Source organism: Aplidium turbinatum, chromosome 3, assembly GCF_918807975.1.
Source record: "Aplidium turbinatum chromosome 3, kaAplTurb1.1, whole genome shotgun sequence".
NCBI classification, from domain to species: domain Eukaryota; kingdom Metazoa; phylum Chordata; class Ascidiacea; order Aplousobranchia; family Polyclinidae; genus Aplidium; species Aplidium turbinatum.
In genome coordinates this window covers 44,627,274-44,649,954 of record NC_137474.1, presented here as the reverse complement: position 1 = coordinate 44,649,954, position 22,681 = coordinate 44,627,274, and the positions used below count along the sequence as shown (strand labels likewise).

Sequence of the window (22,681 nt, the reverse complement as noted above, 5' to 3'; positions counted from 1 at the left end):
GACCAGCTGGAACACAACAAAAAAAGTCAATTTACTTCCAATGAGCTCTGATCACTCAAGCTTGTTGATGCACATTGAGCGTCACTTTCAACTTCTTGTTTAATTGTTTGAAACTCTTCAGCTTGCTTTGAATGAGATGTTCCTGTTTCTTGTATCGGTTCAATCATTGGCAATTGGTAATTTTCTTGAAGGATGTTAGCACTAGAAGTCGTATGTATAAGCTGCATAAAAAATGAAGGCTTTAAAACAAAAACACTACATATGCCATAAAATATATTGGCTTGAAATGCTTTTTATAGTCTCTGACAAGCAAAGTGTTTCTCAAGTAAACTTCGCTCATGTTTTCATGGACTATTCGAAAACATGCTCACAAAAAATATGAGCAAAGTTCTATTTTGATTTAATAAGTCTTAGAGTCCGTATTGTGGCACATTAGAGACTATTTAGATCATGTAAACAAAAATTAAACAACTTCAAAAACAAAATCCTGATGCTTGAGATGATTCAACGGTTTTAGGTTTAAGCCAACAGTTTTTCAAACTGGTTTAAGTTTGAAGATATTCGGTTTTAATATTTTATAAATACGTGATAACCACATGCGTATCTGAGTCTAGAACTTCTGTAATTTCAAAATATTGTGATAAAATGTAGTGATAAAATTATTTCAGAAGAAGGATAAAACTCATACAGTATTTTTAACACAATTAGTTTATAGTTTTCTTGGCTTTGCAAAGTACTCAAGTTTGATTCAGTTTCTATTAACATAAAATCATCTAATTGCCAGTAGCCTACAGCAACAACCTTGACTTGGTTTGTTAGATCTGTGGTGAAGATACAACACAAAAGCAAAGACAAAACATTACAAATTGTTATACTTTGATTCTTATATCTTCACTAATACCATTAGTCACACGATATCAATTTTGATAATGTTTTTCAATTTCTGATATGTCTATATTGCAGGAACATGTGACGATATTTCAACATAAATTTCATTGTTTGGAAGTAATAGTGCAATAATAAAACAAATTGCATCAATTAATCCTTTGAGTTTTGTCCATCAGAATAAATAAAAATTATAAAAAACGATAATGTTTAACACTTATGATAATTCTAAACATAAAATTTAAAGTTGTATAAAAAAGATAGAACCAGTTCGAATAAAAAAAACTTCATTTTTTTGTTTGTCACCAAAAATATATCGCAAAATTGATGAATCACCTCGAGTATTAAAAATGTGTCAACTACTGACAAGTGTTCACCTCTTTCTGTGTTTTCTGAGTCATCAAACTTGCCAATGCAACTTCAGCATCGTTATCTTTGATTGATTGGAATTCCTTGGCATGTTCTGAATCAAGTGTTTCAAGTTTTTGGTTTGTTTCATCACTTGTTGACTGGTCAGACGTTTCAAAATCGGCATTGTCAGAAATAGATTGAATCGATTCCTTAATATAATTATTTGTATTTTAGCATAATAAAAGTACGGTAGTGTTGCTAGATGACAACAACATAAAGGAACATAGTTATCACCAGTAGCGTAGCGTCCAAGAAAAAAGCAACCGCTTTTGTTCAGCTTCAAATACAGTGACCTGTGTCTTTATCGAACCAAAGTTATTTCACCTCTTTTTGTTTGCTCTGAATTGGCAAAGCCATTTGAATGATATCGTCTTCTTGTATGATTTTTTGGAATTCCTTGGCATGTTCCAGGTCTAGTGTATCAAGTTTTTGGTTTGGTTCATCACTTGTTGACTGATCAGACGTTTCAAAATAGACATTGTCAGGAATAGATTGAATCGATTCCTTAATATAATTGTTTGTATTTTAGTATAATAAAAGTACGGTAGTGTTGCTAGATGACTACATCATAAAGAAACATAGTTCCAACGGAAAATAAAATTTTAAGTTTCTATTTAGATTCAATTCCGCTAGTTTCGCATATTTGTAAAGTCCAGAAGCCTGTGACACAAGACATAATTACGGACGTTCATAGAATCACAACTACAAGCAGTAAACTGGTTTAAATTTTTTCTTTAAATGCTTTAAAAAGCAACCGCTTTCGTTCAGCTTCAACTACAGTGACCTGTGTCTGTATCGAACCAAAGTTATTTTACCTCTTTCTGTGTGCTCTGAATTGTCAACGCCGTTTCAATGATATCGTTTTCTTGTATGATTGATTGGAATTCCTTGGCATGTTCTGAATCAAGTGTTTCAAGTTTTTGGTTTGGTTCATCACTTGTTGACTGGTAAGACGTTTCAACGTTGCCATTGTCAGGAATAGATTGAATCGATTCCTTAATATAGTTATTTGCACTTTCAGAGGTGCGGAGATGAGGATGCTAAATTACTAGGGTTGATCATTAAGGAATAATTAAGAAATCGGGAATCTCCTGCCTGCTTCACATCAAAACAAAAGCAAAAATTGATTGAATCCTGGATCCAAAATCCTGGATAGGATCCAAACAAAATGATCATTCGACATGGCACATGACTAGGAGACTGTGTTCCGAAAGCTAGTGCAAACCGGTATGACCACAGCAAACCTAAACATCAGGCTAAAACAGGTCGTTAGCATACACTTTGTGAAGAAATGAAGAAAGTTTTGGAGCCAACTACTAACAATTGGTAATATAGAATTCCATGTTGTGCATGCCTTTTGTTATTTTGATGACATGATTTGGAAATTCGGAGGTTGTATGGATGCCGTCGCAGCGAGGGTGTAATTGGCTTGGAAGATTTTACATGAGCTCAAGCTTATCCGGACAAGGATATTCCCTTCGGTAGTCAAGATTACGTGCGTAATACGTGTGTGAGGTGTCTTATACTGCATGCGAGTGAGACTTTGTCCATCACATCTCGAAAAGCGAAATTGGCTACGTTGCAATGATAATGCAATGGTACGATGGATCTGCTCCAAGTTCCTGTCTAACTTAATGACAATGGAAAAGTTGAGATTCAGGTTTAGCATCCAACAACTTGGAGATGTCATGAGATGAAGGTTACATTGGTACGGACACGTGCAAAGCGTGAAAACGTCGCGTGGCCGAAAAAAATTCAATCATTTAACGTCCATGGGGACAACCCTTGAGAAACTTCCTAAGAAGCGTTGGCTAGACTACGTGGACTACATGAATAAAATCATTCCTCAAGAATACGTTGGATAAGATCTGCGGTTGGCAGATTTCGTCTTGGTTGAACCTCAGAGCCAGTGGCATGAAGAAGTGACATAAAACACACTAGAAGATTGTTGGCCACCAACCCTAGCAATACGTGGGACAAATATTAAATTGTAGAGATGGATAGATGCCAAAAACAATAAAAAAAACTCAATATTTAGATTCCACGTATAAGCAAAGCATCTTAATGTGTTGTTGCATTCTCAGTTATATGAATAAAGATTAGGCCTAAAGAAACATGGCTTTGTTGTTTACAAATGTAAACAACGGGATAGTGGAATACATATTACTTCTACCATCCCTAGCTACTGCATATAAATTTGCTAAAACATATTTGGACCATTATAAAGGATCTATCCAATAATATTCCAACATATTTATTATCATATGCCTAAACGTTTCACAACTCAAAAGAGTAAAAATGACAAATCTAAATAAGTTTGATTAAATTCATATAAAGCTTTGATAGAGATTTTGCTCTTTTGAACCATAGACAGACAAAACAAAGCGACCTTAGCGGGTTTAACATGTTTTATTACACAGAGATAAAACATGATTAAAAAAAAATCAACCCAATCGTTTTCGACACGTACAATCGTACATGTGTCCTCATCAGGAATCGTTTAAACCGTTTCGCTAGTGTCAAATCTCCTGCCAGGTAGACAATGATGATGAAGCATTTGTTTCGTCATTGTTGCCTACGTGTTGTTTTCGCATTATATACACTGGTTCATTGTAGTGTTTATGCATTCGCTATTCAAGCTGTACTGAAAAGAGTTTAATAATCGAAATCTAGATATACAGCAATTCATGTTGCATATAGAATGGAATTAAAAGCGGATTTGGTGTTGGAAGTCTTGTCTCAGATTTCATAGAATTTAGACATACGAAGGCGAAGGCGAAGCGATCAGGAATTACTTAAATCTGCAATATAGGAGGCTACACAAAATAAAAAAATTATTATAAGATAAATCTGATTATGCACTATAACTGTAACGACACTCCAGAGCTAAAAGCACAAACTGACCAAATGATGCAAGAATAATTACGAGTAAATTATACGGCGGAAAACAGATCACATGGGGTTTAAAGTGCAGGCATGTGACAACCAATTAAAACACACACAAAAATAACGATGAGCCACAGGCAAATAACTGTGGATTGAGAGACGGATTATTACGTTGGATTCTCATGATCCTAATCCTCAATGATCCTAGTCTGAAATTCAGATCTGCCTTGAGAGATGATATTAACCCATTAAAAGCCGCCACAAGTTCCCATTGCTCTTTTTAGGAAATATTTCAGCCACAAAGTTGTATTGCCATAACTTTTGAATTAGTTTAAAAAAATTTGACGATTTTTGCTTTTTTGATGCATTTTTTTGTTTGCCTTTTAAAAGGACACCGGCCACATAGTCAAATGTAAATCTCGCGATACCTTAACACAAGAAGGTGTTTGTTTCGGTAGAAATTTGTCAGATCTTTCTTGAAGGAAGTTTTAAAGTTATTGTATGAACAATTGAGCATATTATATTCACGATAACCATCGGCGTAGCTAGTGGGAAGGTGCCCCCCCCCCCATTAGGCAGTCTTCCCCCCGGTAGGAAGCTTGTAGCGGCAGAATATTTTTAAACCTAAACGAAAAAAGCATAGTAAAAATATTTTTTGAAACGGATTTGGCTCGAATTCTATTTGCTTGTTCCTACTTCACGCGTTCAGGGGTGCAAAATCATGGTCCGCCGCGGGCGGCACAAACCATAGCGATACGCCACTGACAGTCGTCGGCTCCAGCTCCTGACCGAGCATTGGTTTCGTCATTAAATCGAATTTGGCTTTGGATGATGATGTCATATATGGCTTTGGAGGCCAATCTATGATGGAAAAGACGTAGGCAAAAGTCATATTGTATGGGGGGTATGGATTGTATGGAGGGATGGACGTGGTAGTTTTAGCTTTTCTAGTGTTTGTTTTTCTTGGGCTTTTTGTATCCTTTTTTTTTTAAAACTTCTGTGCCTTCCTTAGATCTTTTTCTCCAGAGTAATCTGTCACTAGCAAGGCTTTCCCATGAATCCAGATCAATGTTTGCATGGTTGAGGGAGACTTTCAGCTGATCTTTGTATCTCATTTTTGGTCTTCTGGGGGAGGTTTCCTGTCTCTAGTTGTCCCTCCTCGTTGTCCCTCTCATGACATGTCCTGTCCAGCGAAGGCAGTGTTGCAATATGGTGGCTTCTGAACTGGGCAACCTAGCGCGATCAAGGAATGCATCTTTGGTGAGACAATTGTCCCAACGAGTGCCTAGCATTTGACCCAGTTTCTTTCCTCTGCTGAAAATTTTCAAGACGTTTGATGTCACGGCGGTATAATGTCCAGGTTTCACAAGCATAGAGAAGAGTGGATAGAACGACTGCCAGGAGGACCATAATTTTGTGCGGATAGATATAGCATGGTTGTTGAAAACACGATGGTTAAGTCTTCCATAGGCGCAATGTGCTGCTTTTACACGATGTTCAATATTCTTTGACAGTGTTACAAACAAGCAAAAAAATGTGGCCATGTGGCCGGTGTCCTTTTAAAAGGCAACAATAAATATAAAGCAAAATAAACAAATAAAAGAAGCAAAACCTTACACAAGTTAGAGTGTAGTAGGAAGCACAATATTATAAAGTGTCAAACTATGAAGAAACATAATTCATATCTATTACCAATAGGTAGTAAAACATGCATGTTCCTCCTCACTTCACTTCATCCGGCTCTTCTCATTTTTCAACAATTTTCAAACTTTCACAAAATTCAGAAAAAGTACGTTGTTCGCGAATATTTATCAACACCTTCCAAAACAGACCCTAAACAACTACTAGAAAGTCTAAAATGATTCAATCAAAATAAGATGATGCAATACTGATGCATCCAAAACGATGTCCTTTTAAAAGGACACCGGCCGTAAATGGGTTAAGTTGGTCGATCGAGACATTTTCAGTGCATTTTACACAAGAGGAGATGTGATCTTTATTTGCACTTTTGGTTGTTAAGTTTAAGTTCACTGTCTACTGGCACGCTGGTCACTGGTTACTGGTATATTGGTAGCCTACACTGGTTACTAGTAACCTACACTTGTACACTGATTTATCAAAGCTGGCTTGCTTTTAAATTATAACGCTCTGTGCCCTAACAAATGGAAGTCTAGTTTAATCTTGTGCCTGTTATCTCGTGCTCGTTCGGTGTGTTCTGATTATGAGTTTTCAGAAAGAAATCAAGAAATTGAAAAACATGTCTTATTTAAATGGATATCCTTCTCAATTTTTCAATAAAGTCTTAAACACCGTCATGGCTGATAAACCAAAGGACACAGATTTTAGTTTTTTTTTATTAGTATACCCTTTTTAGGAAAATGATTCAACAAGTTTTGCAAAAAACTTAGCTGAACTTACAAAAAAATAAAAAATTTTCATGTGACATTTATCCTTGAGTATAGAACATTCAAAAAGCATCAATAATTTCAACTAAAGTCACCTACCCCCTTTGCTTTTTTTTCGAATGTTGTGTATCAAGTTAGTTGTTTGCGTGACATATATTAACAAACCAGATATTTTTTGATAAGGGCCGAAGAGCAGTTAAACCCATACTCAACAACTAAAAGTGCAATTAAAGAGCCCATCGCTTTTTGTGTAACGTGCACTGGCAATGTCTCGATCGACCAATTTAAAATCATCTCTTGAGGCAGATCTGAGTTTCAGACTAATATCATGGAAGCCTTAAAAATCCAACGTAATAATCCGTCTCTCAACCCGCTGTTATTCGCCTGTGGCTCATCGTTTCTTTTGTTTGTGTTCTAATTGTTTTTCACATGCCTGTACTTTACACCTCATGTGATCTGTTTCCGCCATATAATTTACTCGTCATCATTCTTGAATCACTTATTCAGTTTTTGCTTTTCAGTCCGGAGTGTCGTTATAGTTATAGTGCATAGTCCGATTTATCTTATAATTTTTCTTTTATGTACTGTATCTTGCAGATTTAAGTAATTCCTGATGAGGACACATGTAGGCTACATGTGGAAAACGTTTGACTTGATTTTTTTCTAAATGCATATGTTTCATTGGTTTCCAAATTAACAAAACACGATTAAGTTACGATTAATTACAGTATTATTCAATACTCAACTCAGTGGTAATCTTGTTTGACATCAGTGACTAAAAAAAGGGTAGTTTTACTAGTTTAGCTTACCTCTTTGTGTGTATTGTCAACCTTTAAGCTGGTTGATTCAATGTGAAAATCATTGTTCACTTCTTGTTCGTTTGTTTGGAGCTCCTCGGCCAGTGTTGAATGAGTTATTGTTAACTTTTGCAACAGTTCATCGTTTGCCAATTCGTCAGTTTCTTGAGAAGTTTCTTTGTTAAGAAGCTTTGGTATGGACAACGTAAAAAATGTTTAAATTTATTAAAAAAAAAAAGAATGGTTACAGACAAAAGTACATACAATACATGCAATGACTATAAAAGATGCTTGCAAGAAAAGCGTTTCTGTGGCTATTTTGATGAAACATTAACAAAAAGTTGAATGAAAACAAAATTCAATTATATTATGTCTCTGTACAATTCTAGTTTACAATTTAAATGTTTAAAATGTGTGGTATTAAGGAGAAGGAATTTTGTTACTCGGCTTTTCCTGCTAATTAAGGCATGTAGCCTACGCATGTTTTTTTGCATTAACGTGCAATAACTGGGAATGTTGTTTTCTTAATTAATTGGTAATCTAAATCTAAATCTACTTTAATTTATTTCAGAAAAATCATAAAGCTTTGGTAGAGAGTTTGCTTTGTTGAACCATAGAGAAATAAAACATAGTAACTTTAGCGGGTTTAGCATACTTTATTTCACACAAAATATAACATAATTAAATAAAATAAACTCAAACGTTTTCGACACGTACGTGTGTCCTCATCAGGAATTAATTCTGCAATACATAAAATAAAAAATCGTAAGATAAATTTGACTATGCACTGTAACTGTAACGACACTCTGGACTGAAAGCAAAAACTGAACAAATGATACGAGAATGATTGCGAGTAAATTATGCGGTGGGAAACAGATCACGTGAGGTGTAGACTACAGGCATTGAACAAGCAATCAGAACACACACAAAAGGAACAACTGCCGGTTAACTGCCGGTTGAGTGATGGATTGTTACGTTTGATTCTTAAGGCTTCCATGATCTTAGTCTGAAAATCAGATCTGCCTCGAGAGATGATTTTAAATTGGTCGATCGAGACATTGTCAGTGCACGTTTCACAAGAGGCGATGTGCTCTTTAATTGCATTTAATTGAAACGTGCACTGACAATGTCTCGATCGACCAATTTAAAATCATCTCTCGAGGCAGATCTGATTTTCAGACTAAGATCATGGAAGCCTTAAGAATCAAACATAACAATCCATCTCTCAACCGGCAGTTATTCGCCTGTGGCTCATCGTTCCTTTCGTGTGTGTTCTAATTGTTTTGTCCAATGCCTGTAGTCTACACCTCACGTGATCTGTTTCCCACCGCATAATTTACTCGCAATCATTCTCGTATCATTTGTTCAGTTTGTGCTTTCAGTCCAGAGTGTCGTTATAGTTACAGTGCATAGTCAAATTTATCTTACGATTTTTCATTTTATGTATTGCAGATTTAATTCCTGATGAGGACACACGTACGTGTCGAAAACGTTTGAGTTTATTTTATTTAATTATGTTATATTTTGTGTGAAATAAAGTATGCTAAACCTGCTAAAGTTAGGCCTACTATGTTTTATTTCTCTATGGTTCAGAATAATCGGTGCATAATATTATTTCAATGTGGGTTACTACCAACAACATAATCGATCTGGTAACAGGATAACGTTGTTTCTACAATCTATTACGATTGCGAATACGTTATGCATGTAATCGATTGTCTATGATCACCATTATTGCTTACGCTTGCTCCATATCTGCACTACAATGTTCACCGTAAAAACATTTTTAGTTGGCCTATGTTAGTATTGAATGCTCAACTCAGTGGTAATCTTGTTTGGCATTAGTGACTGAAAACAAGAGTAGTTTAGCTTGCCTCTTTGTGTGTATTGTCAACCTTTAAGCTGGTTGATTCAGTGTGAAAATCACTTTTTTTGTCTTGTTTGTTTATTTCGAGTTCCTCGGCCAGGTTTAGAAGAATTATTGCTGACTTTTGTAACAGCTCATCATTTGCAAATTCGTCAGTTCCTTGAAGATCTCCCTTGTTAAAAAGCTTTGATTTGGACAAGATAAAATATGTTTAAAGTTATTACAAAAAAAACAAACAATTACAGAAAAAAATTGCAATGCAATATAAGCAGCAGCGGTTCTGAAAGAGGCTTGCAAACAAACTGTTTTGTGGCTGTTTTGATGAAACACCAATGAGACGCGAGTGAAATCAATTCAGTTAAACTGTGTTGATGTATTTCAACGCCACGAACTTAATTGGGTATAGATGGGGCATAGTTGTTGGGCATTGTTGGGGGATAGTTGTTGCTTGATGCCCAGTTAGCAAAACTTGCACCAGCAGGGCTGGTGATGCGGTAGCCTTAGTCGACGTGCTGGCAGTTAGGCTAACATCACTAGCATCAATGAAGAGGTGGGGGTACCCTGACGATGTTGTACCCGTTTCATCAAATGAATGTTGCTACTACTGGTAGAAACGATAAAGTTAGTTTCAATACGCACATAGGCTTCCTTGGTTCCCAAATTAATAAAGTAAAATTAGGTGATGATTTATCGTTGAATACTCTACTTAGTGGTAATCTTGTTTGGCATTAGTAACTAAAACAAGAGTAGTTTAGCTTACCTCTTGGTGTGTATTGTCAACCTTTAAGCTGGTTGATTCAATGTGAACATCATTGTTTACTTCTTGTTCGTTTGTTTGGAGCTCCTCGGCCAGTGTTGGATGAGCTGTTGTTGACCTTTGTAACAGTTCATCATTTGACAATTCGTCAGTTTCTTGAAGATCTTCTTTGTTAAGAAGCTTTGGTATGAACAACATAAAAAATAACGTATATTTTTAAACTGAAAAATATGATTAACAAAAAAGTGCGTACAAGATGCAATGGTTCTGAAAGATGTTATTTTGTTATTTAGTGACTATTTTAATGAAATACCAAACAAGAGTTTGAGTGAAAAATAATTCCATTCTGTTCTTGTATTGCAACTACTATGACATTAATTTATACAAACTCATTTTCAAACATGAAACGTTTGCTCCTTCCTGACACAAGAACCAGGCATGTTTGCTTTCTTGTCCACAAACTTTGTATGGTAATCGATTACGTACACTTCAACTCAGAGCACGAGACTCAAACAATAAAAAAGCGATTCTGTTGTAGAATCGTGTCAAGTTTTACAATCGCTTTTCATAATAAAGTAATACATATAAATATATGATATATACAATTTTTGCGAAAAACCTAGCTAAACTTATAAAAAAGAAATTTTCATGTGACATTCATCCTGTGTGTCAAACATTTCAAGTGCACCAATATTTTCAACTGAAGTCGCCTACCCCCTTTGCTCTTTCTTCAAATGTTGTGTATAAATTTAGTTGTTTGCGTGACGCAAACCAGACATACATTGGTATGTCAACCATACATTTGTTGACAAGGGCCGGGGAGCACTTAAACCCAAACTTAACAACTAAAAGTGCAATTAAAGAGCACATCGCCTCTTGTGAAACGTGCACTGACAATGCCTCGATCGACCAATTTAAAATCATCTCTCGAGGCAGATCTGATTTTCAGACTAAGATCATGGAAGCCTTAAGAATCAAACGTAACAATCCATCTCTCAACCGGCAGTTATTCGCCTGTGGCTCATCGTTCCTTTTGTGTGTGTTCTAATTGTTTTGTCCAATGCCTGTAGTCTACACCTCACGTGATCTGTTTCCCACCGCATAATTTACTCGCAATCATTCTCGTATCATTTGTTCAGTTTTTGCTTTCAGTCCAGAGTGTCGTTACAGTTACAGTGCATAGTCAAATTTATCTTACGATTTTTTATTTTATGTATTGCAGAATTAATTCCTGATGAGGACACACGTACGTGTCGAAAACGTTTGAGTTTATTTTAATTGTGTTATATTTTGTGTGAAATAAAGTATGCTAAACCTGCTAAAGTTACTATGTTTTATTTCTCTATGGTTCAACAAAGTAAACTCTCTACCAAAGTTTTATATAATATATATAGGCTAATATTATATAATTTTATATATAAACAATAAATACTGTTAATGCTACAAAAAGTGCTCAACGCCAAACAAAAAGGCCAGCAGAGCGAATTAAGTCACGCTATTATTATACGTGTATTAATTTATTTTATGATATTGTTATTATTATATTTATATTATTTAATATTATATTACTTTATTTATTATTTTATTATATCATTGGTCACGCTTATATTTTCTATTTGAATAAGGACCTTCTGATGATCCTACTTTTAGGGTGAAACAGGCTGTCAAGGGTTGAGAGAGATTGCGCAAAGCTCACTGCTTGCCGTTTGAACACTTTGGTAAGGTTGGCGGTGGTACTATTTTTTGGAGTTTGTGTTCCACAAATGGGAAAACGTCACACGAAGTTACAGTATATATCTCCGTGTCCATACCCAGTGTACCTACCTCATTGAGGAGGCCAGAAGGTGGAAAAGGTGTGCACTGTCTGCAGTTATATAATATTTGTTGTATCAAAGACAAGCAAGACACAACAATACCACAGGATTGAGCATTACAACAGTATATTTTTTACATATTTAGAAATAGTTTAACATTCAAACGTTTTCGCCTTAACTTAAGCTCTCATCAGGAATCTGCAAAAGGGCTTAAGTTAAGCCGAAAACGTTTGAATGTTAAACTATTTCTAAATATGTAAAAAAATATACTATTGTAATGCTCAACCTTGTGGTATTGTTGTGTCTTGTCTGTCTTTGGTACAAAAAAGCAAACTCTCTCCCGAAACTATATATAATATTTATATATCAAAATATGCAATTTGATCTGCTTGGCTTTTTGCTTGGCATTGAGCACTTTTTGTATATTTTTTTCTTTATTTTCTCGCGCAACTTATAGTACTTATTGTAATAAAGGTACACTGGGTATGGCCACGGAGATATGCCTCCATGTGACGTTTCCCATTTGTGGAATATAAGCTCCAAAAATGGTACTACCACTAACCTTGCCAAAGTGCTCAAACTGTAAGCAGTGAGCTTTGCGCAATGCACAGCAAGGTGCCTCCAGTAAAGAGCTCAATCAGCATAAGCCGAGAGCGTCCATAACTGCAGACAGTGCACACCGTTTCGACCTTCCGGCCTCCTCAGTGCAGTAGGTATGTATAAATATATATGAAATGTTGATTAACACTCAGTGATGCAGGTTAGATTATACATTTATACAATTGCTTTATTTTCACTCTTTCTTAACGATATATATGTTTGCATGACCTTTGGCATCACCTTTGTCCATACATCCGTCATAATTTTATCTTTCTCTTGTTTATTTCTTTGGAAATCCTTAGTGTATTCTGAAAGGAAAGCTTCAACTCTTTTTGGTGGTTTATCGTTTGTCCACTCATTCGATTTTTGATGGTTGGTATTTCCACTACCGATTTGACAAGACTACGTAATAAATACTTGTACTTTAGAATAAAAATAACTCATACGTTCAAATGATTTTTAAACCAAGTTCATCAAACGCCAATTTTGAAAACAAGTTAAAACTTTATTTCTATTACAAGTAGGACCATGGAATACAGCTAGCACTTATTATTTTGCCACAACGTTGATATCGCTAAACTATTCTCTTCTTAACTTTTTGTAAGTTAAAATAATATGCTTTCGGTTGTGTTGTTTCTTAAAAATCAAAAAATGCTCATTTTTATTATTTCAATGGCTAATATGTGCCAAGTACAAAAACTTCACTTAACTTAGCACTAATTTAGAAAAAGAGCTTTCCAAACTCTTATTACCTATAGATGTTTTTGTGTAAATAATAAATGTCTATTTATCTATTTTTTAAAATTAAAACTGGTTAGATCACATCAGCAAAAGTTATTTCACCTCGTTTTGTGGGTTGCCAGATGTCGATGCAGCTTGAATATTATTTTCGTTTTTTGGTTTAATTGCTTCAAGTCCTTCATCGTGTTTTGGATCAATTGTTTCTGATGTGTCCATCAGTTCATTACTAAGCAATTGGTCGGTTGCTTGAAAATCTTCATTTTTGGAGATCCTTTGCTTGGTCTAATTAATGCAGATATTAGTATTTTAAGCTTAAATATGACAAACATTTTAAGTGATAACTTGCATTACCTGGGATATAAAACAGTGATATGGTGATACAAAATATCGCACTTTTACGTTATGCTGAAGGCTGATCTATGTCCGCGTCAGCTCAGTCATAGATACGTTCCTTCCAAAGGAGCAAGCTGGGTTCCGGTGCGGAAAAAACGTAGATCAGGTTACACTCTTGACCCAAGACATCGAAGACTGCTTTGAACAAAGAGAAGGTCGGTGCTGTCTTTCCAGATCTCACGGCTGCCTATATGACATCGTATGGCGCAGAGGTCATATTTGCAAGCTGCTTCACCTGCTTCCTGGCCGACGTATGGTCCATATGATTATGGAACCTGTCAGGAATCAAAGCTTCACCACTACCACCAGCAACTCACGACGAAGCAGACTGAGACGCTTGAAAAACGGCGTCCCACAGGGATCGGTCCTGGTTCCAACTTAACAGTCATCTTGAGCCAGGACATGAAAAACCTCTCAGCTTATCTCCAGAACTGGCGACAAACTCAGCAGGTACAGGCGTTTTTTTTACTTTATTCTTAATGACGTGAGCTGTTTGTTGGCGCTGTAGGCGAAATTAATGTATTGTGACTAGTGGTTCCAATCCGGGTTTCTTTAATGGTGCTTTTGCTACCCGAAATCCAAGGTTTGATATCTAGAAACCAATGATTTCTGACAAAGTGTGAGAAAGATTTTTATCGGAAAAAGTTTAAATGTTTCATTCAAGGTGTAGGCTATTCATTCACTCTTTTCTACTCATTTATTACATTTAGCTGCATGGCATTATACTGTACAACATTATTTCCTGCTGCCTCCGCAATACAGAATCACGTTGGAACAATTTTAAAAATGTTAAAGATTTGAAATAGTGAAGTAGGACACGCAGTTCCAAGGGCTATTTCGCAGTGTGCAATGATGACAATTCACAACATCAGAATTACAGTGATGTACGCGTATACAAAAAAATATTGACGCCGTTAGCGTATACGCAAACGTTCGAAAAACCATACGCCGTATACTTTAACGTAACTTTAAAAAAAAGTTGGCGGCGTCAGCGTCAGCGCATACACCAGCGTAAATTCATTTTGTTTGCTAGGTGCCAAACATTCACACGGTATAAACCACTCGAATCAAACAAGTTTTATTTTGAATTTCCACAAAGAAACACAAGCACCTGAAAGTGTTCATCCAGTAGTGCACCCAGAAAAAAAAATTAGGGGGGGGCTAATTCAGAAATGTCGGCCGAGTGATTTGCGACAATAAGCCTATGCCAATCCCTTTGATTAATATTTAAAGATCCTCATGGCCTATAACCCACCTGTTGCCGATACCTGTGACAGGGGTCCAGCGGAGCGTTCAAGCTCATTTGGAAAAATATTGATTTAAACATTTGACTACGAAGCAGAGCAAACCATCACTTATGATCGCACAGAGTCTATAGAGGGTCATCAATAATTAACGTTGCAACTTTCAAACAACTATATTTAGCATCAATATTTAGCGTTACAATGTTAATTAATTAAATATTTGTCAATTTATATATTTTTTGGCCTAAATTTTATAGGCCATGAATGAAAATTTGAATAAAAGAATAGCTATTGTAGAGCACTTTAAGTCGGGCAAGTCAAGGAGTAATTTTGCAAGGACTTAAAAATTAACAGAATGTTGGTCTGGAGAACTCTCAAAAGGCACAAAGAAACTGGAAGTGTCAAAAATCGACCTGGCCAAGGTAGCCTACAAGCGTCAGAACTTCAAAATTGATAAAAGCAGCCAAAGAAAAGGTGCTAAGAAATCCCAAGAGATCCATTAAAAAACTGGCAAAGGAGGCGAACGTGGCCTATGGAACCATGTTTACAGTTCTCAAAAAGGATTTGAAGATAAGCCCATTCAAACACATGAAGAAACAGTTGCTAAATGCCAATACCATTGAGAAACGTCTCTCCAGAGCCAGAATTCTGCTACCACGCATAGAAAGAGGAGGCACGCTACCAAACCTTGTGTTCAGCGATGAAAAGAAATTTGATGTCCAGCATCATTTTAACAGTCAGAATGATCGTGTTTGGTCAAGAGATGGTGACGTGGAGCCCCGAGTAATCACTCGGAGACAAGGGGCGGTATCTGTAATGGTCTGGCCCGTAGTCAACGAATCAGGAAGGAGTCCATTGATTTTTGTGGATCAAGGAGTGAAATTGAAACAAGAAAACTATACCGAAATGATATTCTTGAGGGTTCATTGTTGCCTTGGGCAAAAAAACACTGCAAAAAACGTAGTTCGTCATTTCAACAAGATTCTGCCCCTTTACATGGAGCTAAGAGAACGCAAAACTGGTTTTCAGCAAATGTGCCGTTCTTCATTTCCAAGGAAGAATGGCCTCCTTCATCCCCAGACCTGACACATTGAGTTAAACTTGTTTTTCCTAAATAGTTATTTGTTTGACAACAATATTATATGTCTATTACTCAAATATTGTCTACCATTTGTTAAGTACAGTTATTTGAAGTTGTAAAGTTAATTATATTGATGACCCTGTATCGATGTTGTCGCAATTTTACTTATTCCTCCAGTACTTATTCATATCTAACCTGTAAGCAAAAGGTATAAATGGAGAACATACAAAAACCTAATTTTGGTGGCGGGTTTGGGGGGGGAGCTTGAGCCCCCTTAGCCCCATGCTGGGTGCGCTATAGTGTTCATCTGACATTTTGCTGCGTTTGGTTTCAAATATGTCTTTGCTCATTGAAAACATTCCTTCAACTGCAGCGTTGGAAGGTATTGGCGTGTTGTAGTATATAAGGTATAAATGGAGAACAAATGTATTTTGGAAAGCTTTCGTTGGAAAAAAAAAGAAAAAAAATGCGAACAACAGCTAAGACATTAAAAAGTATACGTTGACGCTATACTCTAAAAAACCGCCAGAACTTTACGGCGTAGCCTCAAGCGACAACTATCCAAAAAAATGTGGCTGTAAGCGTTAGCGTAAGCAAAAGTCTACGCCGCAAGTCTACGGCGTAGAATTTGTGGCGTATACGTACATCTCTGCAGAATTCTGCCTTTAAAAAAAAAACGATCTCTTCCTTGATTGCAAGACTCTCTAGAATAGCTTCTTCAAGAGGCTTTGCCGTTTCTACGAGTCACGTAAAAAAATGATACTGGCATTGATTAGGTTTTGGGAAAGTTATGAGTTTTCTGAGGATAAATGTTTAACGATCAAAGTTCCAAATTTTTATCAAATTTGACCAAATTTTCGACTAATTGAAAAGTTTGAGGGTGCGGTTGCACTTTATTTGAACAAAAAATCAAAAATGCACTCCTGGATCCCATGCCTATGACACAGTAAAAATACAACAGCAACACTACTGATTTTGGAAAAATTCAAAACTGTTTTACAAACCCTAATTTTGACCTGATCAAAATTTGAGTGTTGCCACAAAAGCAATGAACCAATTCAAAACTTTCTCCGAGATTGGTAAGGTTTCTAGGAGCTCATCAAAATTTTGTATCTTTGTGTACACAATTTAAGAAAATAAAAATAAAAATTTAGGGTCTGGATCCAATCCGGATTCTGTTTCCTTTAAAAAAAAAACAAGATTCAAATCCGATCCGGTTCCTGTACAACTCTGGTGTGTAGGCTATGGTCTGCAAGAACTGGAAAACCAATCAATAGAATGGTTGCTCCACTCTTGGTTTATCATGTAGGATTTCTTTGTGGGGTTTTCTTTGCCTGCCTTGCTTTTCTTTGTTATTAGCTAAACGCATTAAGACGTGTTCCCCTCACGACCATCAGCACTCTTGATAACGCACCATGGCCGCTCTTCATAGCAACTGTCCATACAAATCTTAAATATATCAGCTAAAGCTATGTGGGCTAATAAAGCTATAGCCTAAATATATGTTGTTTATTTGTTCTTTTTGTTTGTAACATTTTCCTTTTTTATTTTCCCTTTATATCTTAAATTTTTCTGAAGGTGTTGCGACCGTGCCAAATTTTTTTCAACTCAATAGCTTACTTCGGTCACAAGCACGTTTTAACGTTCGCGTTTTGTCACTTCTACCTTTTTCTCCACCTTTGCTATGTTGACGTGTATTGTTTTTGATATTATGGTCAGAAATAAAAACAACTGAACTGAACACTATGCAAGTGTGGTAAACGAGAGAGCCCCTTGACTTGTGAACTAGAGAAGAAACGGTTGAAATAATGAAGTACAAAAAGGTAACTTATTAGTTTATACAGGTTAGTTTATTCGGCCAGATTATTGGAATATTGGATTACTTAACATTGTGTAACTACAATAATTTGTTCACGTTATAAAATTCCCTCCGCAAAGTATTTATTAACTTGAAAATATAAAAAGAGTATTTGAGAAAAATGTGAATACTATAATATTAACGACGACCATTATTAGTAATCGCCCCTTTTTTTTAATAAAAAGAGTAGTTGTCGTTTTGAACTTTAATACTAATAGATTGACATATTACAGCTACAAATGTTTTTTATCAACGATATTAAACTTAAAAACCAAAGTTTGCAAAGCTAGTTATAACATTGCCTTTGAATTGCTCTATTTACTCAGTGTTTGCTGTAGTTTTGGACTACACATCATGGTCAGAGTTGCTTGTTTGTTGTTGTTGTTGTTGTTGTTGGTTTTCTTCCTTTTACTTTAGGGGAGATCAGGAACCAGTGAGACAAAGGTATATTTTTCTTTAATAAATCTTTGCTAACAATGTGGAACTAAACTACAATTCTTATATAATTTCACTTTTTACTCATATTTCAAAATGTTTTAACAATTTTTTTAATGTTTTCATGTTTTTTAGTAAGCATGACATGCGGCATGATGGTGCTTCATTAGTGCCTAACTTAAACAACTTATCAGATATCCAAAAGACATCAACGGGACACTTTAGAAGAGCATTTAGTGCAACAAGAACCTATTTTTAAATAAAACTATATTTTTACATTGCTTTCATGCATGCACTAATGCATTACAAAGCATTGTTGTGAGATTTTATGTTAAAAGCAAACGTTGAAGTAAATAGTGTTTAATGAATTCACTCAGTAAAACTCTCAAACTTACAAAATAAAGAGAAATAATACAGAGTAACCTTAGCAGGTTTAACATACTTTTTTACACACAAAAATACAACATAATTAAAATGAACTCAAACGTTTTCGACAGGTACGTGTGTCCTCATCACGAATTAAATCTGCAATATACATAAAATGAAAAATCGTAAGATAAATTTGACTTTGCACTATAACTGTAGCGACACTCTGGACTGAAAAGCAAAAACTGAAGAAATGATACAAGAATGATTACGAGTAAATTATACTGTGGGAAACAGAACATATCAGGTGCAAACTGCAGGCATTGGACAAACAATTAGAACACACACAAAAGGAACGATGAGCTACAGGCGAATAACTGCCGGTTGAGTGTAAAAGTGTTTATTTTTTATGTGTAAAAAAGTATGTTAAACCCGCTAAGGTTACTCTGTTTTATATCTCTATGGTTCAACAAAGCAAACTCTCAAACAAAGCTTTACAAAATAAACACCACTAAAGACACAATAAAATACATAATAAAATTTTTTACATGTCCTACGACTCTTTTAAGACATGAGATTTGTCAACACCATCATACTGTGTTAGAATTTATATGTTGCATACGCAGGCTACACGTTATATACCGTGTGTTACAATGTCACATAGTTTCTTGAACAAAAGGTCTCACACGTACCTGATGATAGTCTTTTTGAAATATTTTTCCTCATCTAAAACTTGTAAAAAAATAACTTCACAGTTTTTGCAAAGTACAAGTTATTAAGACTAAACCAATCTAAAAACTACTTTCTACAAATTTACTACTAAATCAAAACCACAAAAGAAATCTGACCATTTCTGCTTATTTCAAAAAGTGAAAAATCGCTTTAGATGTCATGCTACAATTACAGAAAAAAATTTTTTGCCATCAATCTAAAGTGAACGACATTGACTACTGACTAGTATCTCGGTTCCACATGCAACAGTTCAGTTCAGTTATTTCAGTTTGGTTCATTCAGTTATGTTCATCATGGTTCAAGAAAAGGCAGTGTCTCACTGGTCAGGCGCCTCATTGGTCCCCAATCTCCCTACTTGGTGAACAATTATTTAGAATTTAGATTGCGCTGAGGACACCGTTTTCTGTAATTTTACTAAAACTGACATGGACAATTACTATGTTAACTACATGTTGTACTGTACAATTTAAACAAAAACAAACAACGAAATGCTCAATGCTAAGCAGTAAGGCCAAGCAAAGCTAATTACATCAAGTATAGCTACTACTTACTGTCCTTAAAACTTTCAGCAGGCTGTTTCACCTTAATTGGGATCATCAGAAGGTTCTTAAAACGCGAACGTTGTAACGTGCCTAATACTGAAACGTGAAATCAGCTTAAAAATATGGCACGGTCACATAACCTTGATGGAAATTAGAATAAAAACCTTTTTATTATCCCGATAAGAGGAATATAGTCTGATAAGGCTTTTAGTGATTAGTACAGTAGCTGTTATACTATTTAAAAATAGCAACCTTTGTGGCATTAAGAAATTCATCAGGATACAAACAAAAACATGCGAAAAAATAATATGTTTACTGAAGTAAGCTTTAAATATTACGTCAATACAAATGTACAGTAGAACGAACCATCTTACTGTCTGGATTCTTTCTTGGTTTATAAAATGAGAGCAAGTTTGATGTAGAAAGTGCTTTAGTGGTTCAAAGAATGGTTTAACAACTTCTCTGTCAATCTTTTCTGCTTGTGCTTTGAAAAAGTTTATAGCTTCTTCAATGCTTTCTTCCACTTTTTCAGGACTTACGAAAATCTCGCTCTGAGAACGTTTCTGGAACTGATAAAAAAAATGATACATATATAAATGCAATCAAATAGTTATTACTGTCTAAACCCTTGACAGCCTGTTTCACACTAAAAAGAGGATCACCAGAAGGTCCTTATTTAAATAGAATATATATGTATGTACAACTGACAGCGAAACAGACTGAGACGTCTGAAAAACCGTGTCCCACAGTGATTGGTCCTGCCTCCACTTCTTTTCAACGTCTTCACCTACGACCTCCCAAGCGCTCTCCGCAAACTACGCTTATGCAGAAGACCTGGCAATTTTCCATTCCACAAAGTCGTGAGAAAATCTAGAAGACATCTTGAGACAGGATATTAAAACCCTTTCAGCTTATCTCCAGAACTGGCGACTGAAACTCTGCGAAACCAAAACTGTGGCAGCAGCTTTCCATCTCCACAATCCGGTAGCTGATCGTGAGCTACACATTCAGAACAAATGAAAACCTCTGACCTTCTGCCCCGAACCAAAATATCTTGGGGAGATATTGGAAAGATCGCTCACATACCGCCACCATTTGGTGTCGCTGCGCACAAAACTGACATTTCGCGTTACGCTACTCAAGCTCCTGGCAGGCTCCAGCTGGGGGCAAGGGCTGACACTTTGCGTATAGCAGCCTTAGCCCTTGTTTACTCTTCTGCAGAGTACTGTGCACTTGTTTGGTAAAGCAGTGATCACTGCCATAACATCGACACTGCCATAAACAGTGCCCTGTGCACAGTGAACGGATGCCTGCGTCAGGAACCATTGAACAAAATCCCCATCCTTGCTGGCATCCAACCTGCTGAGCTTCGTCGCGAAGAAGCCTTGCATTCTGTCCCTCGGTAGACGGGCACTGGAGCTTAGACGGGCACTGGTAGACGTACCACAAGATCACCCCCGTCGACTGAAATCAAGACACCCTTTGTGCCAGCTGCACAACTTCTGATCAACGAAGCTGATGAACAAAACATCTCTGCGGCTACTTGTGAGGACCATAAATGAAATTAAGAATATAAATCAATTACCGCCAGACTCCATTTGTTCATTTCCGATGCTGACATACGCCCCATTGGCCTGACCCTACAAAGTCAGGTATGGGTGCGCCTCAACCTTTTCTGTAAGGGCGTCGGGCTTTTCCGCTTAACCATGCACCAATAGGGAATGGCTTCTTCTTCCTCCTGTGAATGTGGTGCCGAGGAACAGATCGCAGACCACACCATCAATGACTGTACCATCTTCAAGCCACCTAACGGAGTGGAAGGTTCCACGTCATGGATGATGAAACCAAAGACTGGCTGCTCTCTAGTAGCCTTCCTCTGTAGTCCGAGAACATCGTACCGTGTAAAGGATGGATCCTGGTCCCCAGAGGCTCTCACGACGACGACAAGTACATTTGAAAAAGTGTAATCTACAACGTGTGGCTCAAAAATTACATGAAAACTTTTGTTCAGTGATTTAATAGCAACTGTAAATTACACTAAGATTTAGTTACGAACGTTGAAAAGATGATTACTACGGGTCGGGAAAAACAACAAGCAAACGCAACGCAAATGGGACGCTAACAACGATTTCATTTACGTGAAAGATTAAAATCGTACTAAAAAAAGAGTTAGCGTTCAAGCCTAATTAAATGACACACAATAAAACGATTTCTCAAGTTGAAATTATAAATATCACCAGCATGAAATATTTTGTACCTTCAAGTTGTGCTTTTAAACAAATTCCAGAAGGTTTCCAATGTCACGTTGCCAAATAAATTATCTGCAGTTTATCAAATTTTTGATTTATCTTGCGAAGTTTTTGAGTTACATATGTTGAGGACGATTGCTTTCATTTTATGTTTTACCCCTTTTCCATTTACTATTATTTTTTCCCGAAGCGATGTGACAGTAATGCGCACCACTTCGTGGTTGGTGTCTAGCTGTTTCCTTTTATGTGGTGTCAGGTAGCGCGATGGTGGTAAGTAAACTTTAGTTTAAATTGCTTCCTATTGGTCAGTTTCTGTTAAAATTATGCTGTTTGCGACTTGTTAACTATTTTCTTTCATATTACAACATTTTATGCTGACTGTAGTTTATACTTGTGGTGAGAGTCAGGCTAAACTGGTAGGTTAACGATAAAACTCAGCCATCCACCGAGCGGGATACTACAACATGAGCACAAAGTGCTAGTGTCGACTTGACCCACGTCCAAAAATCAACTTGCCAAAAAAACTGCTTTCTTTCAGTTGCAACAACAGTGACCTGTTTCTTTACCAAACTGAAGTTATTTTACCTCTTTTTGTGTGCTCTGAATTGGCAACGTCGT

At 36.3% G+C, this 22,681-nt stretch overlaps 1 protein-coding gene across 1 annotated transcript in view; it reads right to left on the bottom strand.

Moving 5' to 3' along the window:
• Window positions 1-22,681, bottom strand: part of LOC145766855 (uncharacterized) — a 59,359-nt gene that overhangs the window by 11,150 nt on the left and 25,528 nt on the right. The window contains exons 5-13 of the mRNA XM_082578557.1: window positions 20,189-20,377; window positions 13,266-13,445; window positions 12,663-12,824; window positions 10,012-10,188; window positions 7,397-7,573; window positions 2,112-2,291; window positions 1,621-1,800; window positions 1,263-1,445; window positions 36-221 (exon numbers count right to left, since the gene is read on the bottom strand). Coding sequence (XP_082434683.1) covers window positions 36-221; window positions 1,263-1,445; window positions 1,621-1,800; window positions 2,112-2,291; window positions 7,397-7,573; window positions 10,012-10,188; window positions 12,663-12,824; window positions 13,266-13,445; window positions 20,189-20,377 — 1,614 coding nt within the window. The remainder of the gene's footprint in view (window positions 1-35; window positions 222-1,262; window positions 1,446-1,620; window positions 1,801-2,111; window positions 2,292-7,396; window positions 7,574-10,011; window positions 10,189-12,662; window positions 12,825-13,265; window positions 13,446-20,188; window positions 20,378-22,681) is intronic.